We start from the raw sequence: 11587 nt of genomic DNA, 5'->3' as shown, positions 1-11587 counted from the left end.
TTTATAGTAAACAGAGTATTATCTCCAATGCTTCAATACCTCCATGACAAAAAAAAAATTAAGATACCTTCCACACTACATAAATTAGTATCCTGCCATATCAAACGAGCTACCGGAGGACTAAATGCTGACATACTGACCTGGCAACTTTAGTTCTACAAAAGAAAGTGCTACAAGCAAAGTTACAATACCCATGACAAAGCTTCCAAGTACTAGCACCCCAGTGTCTGCAGTGACAGCAATACTGTGATCAGAGCTGCTGATATACTGGAACTGAGCATAATTGTTTGTAGAGAGGGGGCACTGAAAGTCAACAAAATAGCTGACAATCTGCTTTCTACTCAACTTACTATGCTTTGGATAGGCTAAAAACTTGCCTTGTAGCACTGCACTCTCCCAGATGCTCTCACTTTTCATTTCTTTTGGCGACACAACCAAAGTATTAGCAAGAGCCTCCTTCCCAGAGAACAAACTCCTTGAGAGTCCTTCCAGCAGGGAAGAAAAATGCAGTCAGTGTCTATACAGCATAAATTACTCCTGCGTGGTAAAGAAGTCATTTAGAAGCAAATAATTTTTCGCTCTTTCTGCTTTAAAAATCAGGTGACAGGCTTCGCTCACACTCTGGAGAGAGGTTCGAGAGGATTACGCGTTTCAAGCACTGAACAGCCACTCGCACTGCTGCCAAAGAGGAAGAATGCTCTTTGAGTCTTCTTGTAACTATGAAGGAAGTCTTATTTTCTATGCAGGACCTTCCAAAATAAGAATAATGAATTGTATGTTCAGCTTTACTGGAAACCGCAGGGGAAAGAGGGAAGGTTGATTGACACACTATTTAGGTAACTGAAATGCTCATCTCAGAATCCTAGTGGGCATAAATATCAGTGGACAAACAGCACAAAAAGAGAAGATGAACATCTTAGTTTGCTAAATGGTAGTTAGAGAACACAACCCTGAGAGATGATCTGTAGCAGCTGGGGTTCACAGATTCACATAAAACTTAACTTCAGAATAACTTTCTTTCCCATACGTCTCTATTAGGATTTTATTTACTTATTACATCCCTGCAATACAGCCACCTTTTTTGCCTCTTAGGAATGAATGCATTTTTGCTTAAGGAAGTTCATAAAAATAAGACTGATAATAAACTGAGGTTGGGTTGGGTTTAGTTTTTTTTTTTTGCAGTTCTCTTACTGTGTTCAACACCTATTTACAACTTACAGCTTCTTCCTCAGAAAATATTTGATGAACTCTACTTTGTGCTTGGACCATGCGAAACCATGCTAAAACCCAAGATACTGACGAGAATCTGTTTGAGAAATACATCGGCAAACATAGGCCTACTTAAGGAAATACTCATCCATGTAGGCGTTAATGAGTGAGGGAAAAGATGTTTGGATGAGTATTTAAATAATGGCAGAAAATATTTAAAATACGTTAATCAAAACCAGACAGATTATCATACTGTGTACATGGGGATTGGTTTTTCAACGTGTCCATGAGTTTATACTTTTATTCAAAGGCACATTTCTACTTACTTGGTTAGCTTATGGTCTTTCATTGCTATGAGGAAATCTCTTACAGTCTCAGGACTCTGGTATCTACAGGGTGTTTTCGAAATGTACTTCAGCGTCTGCAAGGGATAAGAGGAAAGTATACATTATTTCACAGTTACTATCTGTTTTACCAGTGTCTATGAAACAAATCAATCTTGAAAAGTTTCCTAAGTACCACTCAGAAAAACTGGAAAAGTCAATTCAGGTTTGGGGGTTTGGCTTTTTACGTTTGGTTGGTTGGTTGGTTTTTGTTGTGGTTTTTTTTTTTTTTTAACAGTGAGAAGCGCTGTCACAGACGATAAATTACATTTTTCTGTCTTCATTAAGACTAGACTGATATTTGCTGAGGGACTAAGAAACAGGCAATATGTAACTACAACATTATGTAACAGAAATTACATTAGTACTTCTCCAGAAAGCCCCAGTGAATTCATTCCATAAAGACATGACGCAGCCAGCTCACTGCACAGCCAGGTGAGAATTACAGCTTTCACCATTCCCTCTGTGGCTCTGGACAGCCATTTATCTCACCTGTTCAAAGCCCAAAGTCGCACGTTGAAGAGTATAGGAAAGGAGCAAGTTTTACCGCCATGAAAAAAAACCAGCTGCTGATTGTGAAAGACATTTGCTTTCTTGGTTTGAAATAACCTCAGCTGCTAAGACTGTGATCAAGCCATACTTACAGCTGTGCTGAATAGTATCACTCAGATTTACTCTTCCTTGTAAAACCAACAAACGTTTATAGATTCAAAGCGAGCTGAAAAAGGTGCAAAGACACTGGGTTTGGGGATTTTTTTTTTTGGGGGTGATGTTTCCTTTTTGTGTATTTTGTTTCAGTTTTTGTTTTTTAAAAAGCAGTAACACTTCAAAAAAGCTGAATACTATTCATCCTTAAAACCACACTACCTTCTGCCAAGTTCTCATGTGCCAGGGATACTCTCACTGCCAACCCGCAAATAACTCATTAAGCTCTCCAATCTATGGCCGTTTTCATCCTGTATATGCATATTTGGCAATGCTTTCTTAAAGTTCATACAAGCAGGTTAGGCGGGTTGTCATGAACATCTACAAGAATACTGTAGGATTAGAAATGTTTATCTGACTTCAGACAATTAATCTTTGCTCCATTTTTTACATGTAACATCTACCAACCTTAGAACATCTACTAACTTTTGCTGAGGTTACATCTGCTTTCTTTATTTAAAACACGACACTTGGCAGACAGATAATACGTAATGTCATTTGACCTGTGTTAAAAAAAAAATTGTTGATAAAAAACCCACACAAACTCCAGGTCATGGCTGTCTTTTCACTGGAAGTAGCTTAGAATCGTCCTGAATGTCACTTTGATTAGACCCCAAAACAAAGAGTTGAAAATAACGAGCATCTATGAAAAAGTCAAGGAAATCCTTGCATTGTCTGCATTGTGTGCATCAGCAACTGAAGGATTTAAACGAGTATTGTCAACGTTTGTTTTTAACTAAGGAAGAAAATCTTCATCAGTTGACACTGCATAGCTATACATAAAGCTCAAAAGTATCAATACAACTGACTCATGATGCACTAACTGGATTGCAAATACAGAGACACATGTGCGGTAGGATACCACATGCACAGATTATCTAGAATAATAAAAAACCCCAAAATTCTATATGATACTATTTGAGTTTCTTTCTCAGAAAATTTCTAAAATATTCATATTTGAAAAGTCAGAAGATGAATCGGTATTCACAGAACAGAAAACAACAGCTACTGGGAAAAAATGAGCTGCAAGATCAGTATGGCATATAGGAAAATATGCAAATGTATTTCCAGTGTATTTCCACTAAAATCTGTTATCACTTAAAAATGCTCGGTAAAGGAAAACAACACAGGATAATTCATCCCAATTCACAAACAAGAGTGTTGATGAAATATGAATCACTGGTATTCGTAAGCACCAGTTTCACTGGACTACTGAGAAACAGATTTAAAAGCACGGTGTTAGATAACCGTCCCTTCTCTGAATCCCATCCTGACCTTTTCAGATAAAAGGGAGTTATTATATACCAGTAATGCCTCACACAAGATCATTGTATCATTATGTAATAAGACTATTTAATAGGAGTAATTTCTTTTCTAGTTTAGTCTTTTTTGGCCATTTCAGACCAATTAAAATGCCAGACATACAGCAAAACACAGCTCCAGTTTAGCAAGCTTTAGCTAGTTATTTCAGTATCGATGGATACAAGCCTGCACAGAGCTCACGAGACATATTCAGCACGAATAAAAACAATCCTGCAAGATCAAATTCGGGTCTTCTTTCAGGCAAATATAGAGAAAATGTACCTAGAGTTTACACCAGCTTCACTCCATGCACAAAACCAAGCGTCCTATAGGTATTTAACATGTAGCAATATAACATGGCAATTAAAGCTTTGCGGTGTATTCTGACAAAATATACTTACAGGATCTTTCTCTGCTGTTTCAAAGAGGTACAGGAAGAGACTGTTAGTCTCCATGAAGATTTAAATTAGATTTTTTGTAAGCCCCTATTTTGTTGAATATGAGGCTTAGGAATTACAACTCTATACCTTTTCAAACAAAGCCAGAACTAAAACAAAAACAAAGCCTAGGTCAAATCTTATTCACATGAGTAGTTTCACTGCTCAACGGGATTACTCATGCAAGCAAGGCAAACTGCTTTCAACGTCCTGCCAATCGTGGTGCTACTCATGCAATGCTCTGACACGGACACAATAGGTCACACTGCAAGTTTGTTAGGAAGTTGCTAATTTGAGATATAGGAAATGTTAATATTTGTGTTACATGATTTTCAAAGTTCTTCCTAGCAATACATGACCATTTATTACCAATCTGGCATCCAACTGATGTTGTTATAGGTACATGTAATTTTGTTACTCAGGTTGTCCATGTCTTGCTCTTTCGACAAAAAAAAAAAAAAAAAAAAAAAAATCTATTTTAGTGGGAAATTATTAGTTTAATTCTGTTAATAGGAAAATATCTGTGCCTCGGCTTTGAAACCATGGTTAGGTGGTATCATCAATTCATCAGATGATAGCAAGTTCTGCCCTGGGTGTTAAAAGGATAGAAAATTTGGAATCGAAAAAACCCAACAAAACTGAACAGCTAAAATACAAAGGGAGGGGGGCTATTCTTTTTGTGATTTTAATAAGAGTAGCTGCATGCCTCAGCCCCGACAGCACCATTAGCCTACAACCTGAATAAACTGACCAAAGAAAAGTGGCAAAAGAAAAAAATGTTTACTGTGTTTTTCAATAGGGGAAATTTGATACAAAATTATTAATCTACAGACCTAAGGACAGGAATTACTCCAGCTTGGGCTAATTTACAAAGGAATTTCACAGTGCTACTCACTTCATACATGATTGTGTTCAGATTCTGCTGACCAGAGCTCTGCTTGTTTTTTCCGCTCTCTTTGCGCTGCTGCTTAAGATCAGTAAGTAATTGGAACACCTAGCGAAAAAAAAAAAAAAAATAAAGTGGTTTAGAACATTTGAGAGTATTTTACCTAAAAATATTACAGCAGGAAAACATAAATGAACAATGCAAAATCCTACCAACCATCAAAAAATAGCATGGCTTCTTTGGTGAATGCACCAGCAACTGAAATGAAAAATATTTTGGCACCAGAGTGATGAGTAAGTATGTAAATTGTTTTTTAAAATTTGTGACTACTTTAAACAGATTTCCAGCACTTGTTAAGTGTTATCCAAGAGCTCCAAAGGAGGAGTTGCCAGGATGAATCTATCCTACTTGTTTATCCTATCTCATGTCCTGAACAGAGTTGGCTCATACACGGCTGTACTGGCACAGAGCTCCCATTTAAATAGGAGTGATGCTTGAAACAAAATGTCACACAAGTTTATGGCCCTACTGGATTTGTTATGACAGATGTAACCATAATATTAAAATGGATATATATCTTGTCTCACAGATATGCAATTTTACATTATCTGCAAAAAAAATTAAACCCTACAACTGTCACACCGCCAGGAACCAACTAAGTAAAGGCTTAACCTATAGATGCTCCTAAGATTAGTGATCCTATTGTAAATTCCAGTGGAGTTATTCATAATAGTAAATGTTACAGTGACCGGTATGGTGTTACAGTATGTTAAGCCAAAAAGATTAAATTAGCTCCCTATTTCATCACAACAATGTAATACAAGCAGACATTCTTGAAAAGAACGTAATAAAGTTGTCTTCACATTTATGATGCAGTGAGTATTAATGTAAGCCTGAAGGAAAGGAAAACAAAATTTTGATTTTTGCAACTGTGCTTTGTCAAATCTTTTGCAATGCCACGACATCTTTATTCATCATAGCTAAATGTGCACCAAAATGTTGAGACAGCATCACAATTCTCTTTTATTCCCATATTAAATCACATTAGGTTGAAATTTCTTCAGATGTTTTGCTTCAGGCTTTACACTATATCCAGAGCCAATAACCACAGCAAAGGAACACTTCTTACTGTTTATCCCCTAATTTTTAACTAGCTTAATTCAAGATCCAGTTCCAATGCTATTATAAACTGACAAGTCCATAGAAATAAGAATACAAACATTTCTAGACAATAAGAAATAAGCACATTACTGGCTACGAATCCTGCAATTACTTTATATTGCGTCTTCTATGAAAAAGGAACACCTGTCAATGCTTACTTGAAAGCCAAAACTCAAGCTATGAACTTTTATCTAATAAATATTTGAAGAACATGTAGCCAGTGACAACAAAACACAAAATAACAACTCCAAACTCAGAGAAGAAATGTAGGCATGGAACACACATCATGTCAGTCCTGAATATTCCTTTCAAACACCACTGTCTGTGCAAACTATTATCTCCATAAAGAGACTGTTAGCTATTCCACTCAAACTGCAACTGGAAAGAGGAGCAAACACAAAGGGGATCGGTAGTTTTAGGGGAAACAGTACTTTGAAGAGCAAAGAGAAGCCATCTGCCCAAAAAGCCTACAGAGGCAGAGATGATTTTGCAATAAATCATCTCTGAAATACTTGCTGTTTTCTTTACTGCAATAGTTTTTAACAAACAGACACTTAAGGTTACTTCAGCTGACATAATATCATCTATTCTTAGGAGAGACAGTTCTTTCCAAGTAGCTCATTAAAGCCCTTCTAACAGCCACCATCTGGTTGCTCTGCTGTGCGCAGACAGATGTAGCTCAAGATAAAACATTTCAAGACTAATTTCAGAATAGAACGGAACAGCTGTGCAACTTTTAAGCTTCAGCAATAAAACAGTAGAAACAAAACACGTGGGTTATTAAAACCATTCAAAAAAATTACACTCATAAACAAAGCACTGAAATCTTTCCATTACCTGCCTGAAGTTAAACCAACAAGAACATGACACTTCTTTCTACCTCACTAAAAAAATACCTTTGCTCAGGGGAGAGGAAAAGGATTCAGAACTTATCTATACTAGAAAATAAGATTTTTTTTTATTTGTTATTTGCACGCCAATATTCATTGTTTATTATGACAGGTCACTGCAGCCTCCCCACAACACCAGATCAAGGTACATCACTGGCTTCTGGGAGTGTTTATCTTAAGTAACACATCTCAGATCAGCAAACTGCCTCACCCTTACTATAACCTGACCTGCTTTGGAAACACCTCAAGATGTTTAAAACAAATACTGTCAAGCATTCAGAGGTGTAAGACTGCATTTCCAGGAGCACTGGCTTTAATAAAACTATGCGTTAATGAGTTACAGGTTCTCGGACAATACTGCACATCACAAGGTTAAAGTTAAATATGAAACATTGATTCTAGCAGCAGCCATCTGTGAAAAATGTTTGATTTTTTTTTGTGAGAATTTTTATTTGCAATATTAAAGACACTCCAGCAATCAGTGTGTCACCTCTGTGGTGGTATATTGGCTTATCATAAGACAAAATTCAAAAAAAGGTATTTGGACACTGCTACCCAGTTACAGAGGTGCCAACATCCCTGATTTGGGATCCGATGCATCATACATCAGACAAAGCACCAGTGAATCCTGTGCACTTGCCCAAATACACGAGTGTTTGAAGATGTGTAGAATCAAATTCTAAATAAAAAACTACCACACACAAGATGATTCAACAAACTAACCACACAGCAACAGAATAAACACAACATGGCCAAAGTTAAAGTTACTAACATTCTAAAGATCTGCTCCTCATCTATTTGAAAAACATATTTATATCTGGTTTTATAGATTTGTGATCAACCAAATAATAATACAGTACCCATTACTAGTGAAAACTAGTAATTTTAGAGCAAACTGTATTTTCTTTAAAAAGCTTTTTTCTTAATAACAAATCAAATGGAGTGAGTGGAAATCACATACAGGTCTTGCTGATTGTCACTGGCAATTTTCAGCTTCCAAAGAAGTATGTAAGTGACTGATTACAGCTTTAAATTACTGATTTAAAACCAGGACGCAGATTAACTTACCTCAAAGTTACTTAGCAATGCGGCATTTGCATCTTTTCTAAAAGGAAAAATGAAAATGATTAATTTATATTCCAAATGAAACTGTCTAAAATTTTTCTTTGCTGAGTCACACAGACTCTAAAAGAACAGACACTACTTTCATAAAGTTGAAAAAAAAAAATCACCAAGAAATCTATTTTTGGTGATTCTATAATTAGCAAGTTGCGGCCACCTCTGGGAAATATTTTTTCATGTTTTTAGTAGAATTATTACATAAATATACAGTATATTTTGCACAATTTGCCCCATAAATCATAATACACTTACACAACATAATCTTTTTACTCAGCCCCACTTTATCATTCACTCACCCAATTTTACAAACTAAAGCCAAATTGCCTTGCCTCTTCCTTACAAAAAGGGGTCTTCAGATTTATTCGAATAAAGATTGACAGAAAAAAAACCAATTCAGAATACACACACTATTTGTTTATTAGTCAGGAGTACAGAATAAGAAAATACTATTTTCAGTACAATGTACATGCGTGTGTATAGATAAGGCACTATATTTTTACATAATATACTGAGTAAAAAAAACGTATTGCATTTCCACTTCATTTATTCTTTGCCTCTTTATGTGGCTACTCCTTTATTAGCAGGGTAAGGCTGAGAGCTTCCCATTTTCCACCAGCAAAATACTTCCCCACTAATTCTGTCCCAATTGAGCACAAATCATGATTCACCACTGGTAGGCTGAATGCACTCTCTTTGAGATTTAGATTAATCATGCGTCTATTACTACCAGATATTGTAATTTTATATTTTTAAATTTTAAAAAAAGGGAGAAAAATCGACACAGAACATGTTATATTCCCAAACAACACATTCTGCTGAGCAGTCAGTAGCCACAACAACAGAAAGTTTCCATACAAAAGGAAAAAAAGGCCTTTCTCAGGTCTGTGCAGCAGCTTATAAAAAAAAAAAAAAAAGAAAAAAGGTACAATGTATTGTTAAGCACCATCAACTGTTTGAATAGAACTGTCACGTTCATCAATTTCAAACAAGTTAAATGCGTCCACAAACTTCCACAGGTTCTATCATTGTTTTTAAATGAAAAGGACCCTCTAAAATACGCTGAGATGAACTTCAACTTCCATTTCGCTGACTCGAGTGAAACTTCAGCAAGTGAGCTCACACACGCATTAGCTTTCATTCATGTTTTACAAACCATATAGCTTTTGTTGTTAGGTAAATGCAATTCTTCAGAATGTTTGCATTCAGGCTATCACTACAGAAATCCCTATGGATCAAAGACATTCTTTGTTAGAAATAATAATGCTACAGAAGAATTATATAGGGAATTATTCCATTAAATAAGTGAAAGGGTCATATAGAGTAAATACATTACTATGTAAATGAGTGTGTGAAATCCCTCTGAAGTTTAATTATTTAAGACAATTGTTTCTTTTTTAATTCAAAACCACTTTGCCATTCGGAAAAATATTTTCTTTCTTCTAGGAATGGATACCAAATGAGTCAGTCTCAAACCTTCAACAATTTTTGTTGTGCTGAAATACCAGAATTACAAACTGTTAAATATGACCAGTTTTAAAAACTTTCGCAGAACTTATAAAGTAGAAATACAATTTTCTTCAGTCCTAACTCTCATAAATCAACTGCCAATTTTACATTCAGAAAACAAGAAGTGATAAATGCATTCTCACGTATATTTGTAGTCAACTAAAAAGTATGCTTAATTTCTACAAGATTATGACTTAAAAAAAGAAAGAAATCTCATGTTAGCATCAAATATATAAATGCTTTTTAGAATCTTTAAACAGGTAATATTTGTCCAAGCTCTAGTCCAAACCAAAATACTATTGAGAAGGTCTTCTGCATATAACGTAGAAAGATATTTTAGTATATGGCACCACACCTCTAAAAAGATCACTGACGCTTCACGTTTTCAAATCTACTGCTTAAAATACGTTGTATAGTTAAACCAAAATGTTTTCTGGAGGGTTCTTTTCTCTAGTGAGAGTTACTTCTGACACAGCAAGAACTTAGAGGAGAGGTTTTGCTAGTTGCAGAGCTTCCCTCTATGAAGGCCCTCAGGCATGAGGCAACAGATGAGGAAGATTATATTCCAACAGCAATTCAAGTGCAAAATGGACTAAATTGTTCCATTCAGACGCAAGGGACATTCACCCACAGCACAGGACTTCAGCCCAGGTCTTCTACCTCTGATGCACCTTCCTATGGGTACTAAAAGAGGTAGCACCAGTAAAGTAAGTTGGGCCACTGAAGGTAGTAAAAAAAAGTGGATGTATAAGCGCATCACAGACATACTACTAATGGTATCAAAAGCATCTTTCTCAGCAGGACAAATCCTATCTTTCCTCACATGCAACAGCTTTCAGCCTGTGTATGTGTTTCGCAGCATTTTACAGTATAAAACAGTAAGAACAGCTCATTTCCCTGCAGGCTGCTACTCATGTTGAGGCTAACATAATACAAACCCATATTTCAATGGACGTTTTATGTGTTATCTACTTTCAAATTTTATGTGTACAAGATTTTATTATATAGTATAGAAGATTTAATGACAATAAAGCATCTGTGGATAACATCAACTGCAACAGCTCAGCTGACTTTGGTGGATGCTGACATAGATCCTACAGGACTCAGACTCTCCGTGCACCCATTAATTAGAAACCGATGCCGCATACATGTATATAAACACACAATGTAACGGGCTCCGCAAAACTCCACAGAATGAGCTTCTAAGCTTCAAAATAGGGTCAAATATTATTGTTTTGTGCCCAGGTGATGCTAACAAGACAGAAACACAGCGCTGTCAACACTGGAAGGCAACAAAGCTTGCTGCCTGGGATGGCAGCCTGGGGGCCAGCTGGTGTAACCGTCACGAACTATCAGCCAGCCAAAATTTTGACTCGCCTCTTGCATTTGCGGTTGCTGGAGCACACCCGTTAGGTTTTCTCCTTTTCCAGCATATTCAGCTCCTACAATTAGCTGTCTACCTGATGCTCACAGGAATAACTCTCTCCCAGAAGCTGCAGCAGAGGATTCACACTTCACCTCTCCTGGGGCAGAACGGAAAATGGAGCACAAGGAGACAGGAGGGCAGGCAAGATGGGGACGGAGAGCGGGATTCAAGCTGAGCCACGATGCCCTTTGCCCAAACAGATGCTTCAGCAAGATTTTTAAGCCAGCAAAAAAAAAAAAAACCCAACTCAGTTTCTCATCAGAATGCCTGAACACACAGGTGGTTACAGGGGTGTTAAAGGCCAAATATTCCCCCCCCTCCCATCACAGGCAGGCCCATATAAATATACACACCCACTGCAGCCAGGCCTATATAGATGTACCCCCAGACACCACAGGCAGGCCGGCCCATATAGATATACTAATACACATCAGAGGCAGACAGGCCCATATAGATAATACCCCACCACCAGCACAGGCAGGCCCATATAGATATACCCATACACATCGCAGGTAGACAGGCCCATGTAGATAATCCCCCACCAACACAACAGGCAGGCC

The 11587-nt window shown here is 36.9% G+C and overlaps 1 protein-coding gene across 1 annotated transcript in view; it reads right to left on the bottom strand.

Annotated features, from left to right (window-relative positions):
* CRCP (CGRP receptor component) overlaps nt 1-11553 on the bottom strand; it is a 31021-nt gene extending 19468 nt beyond the window's left edge. The window contains exons 1-4 of the mRNA XM_009885215.1: nt 11489-11553; nt 8042-8078; nt 4932-5030; nt 1536-1630 (exon numbers count right to left, since the gene is read on the bottom strand). Coding sequence (XP_009883517.1) covers nt 1536-1630; nt 4932-5030; nt 8042-8078; nt 11489-11553 — 296 coding nt within the window. The remainder of the gene's footprint in view (nt 1-1535; nt 1631-4931; nt 5031-8041; nt 8079-11488) is intronic.
* Between the last annotated feature and the right edge of the window lie 34 nt (nt 11554-11587).

This window comes from Charadrius vociferus, unplaced genomic scaffold, assembly GCF_000708025.1.
Source record: "Charadrius vociferus isolate BGI_N301 unplaced genomic scaffold, ASM70802v2 scaffold54, whole genome shotgun sequence".
NCBI lineage: Eukaryota > Metazoa > Chordata > Aves > Charadriiformes > Charadriidae > Charadrius > Charadrius vociferus.
The sequence above is the reverse complement of the archived record's forward strand: the minus strand, read 5'-3'. Positions and strand labels throughout refer to the sequence as shown.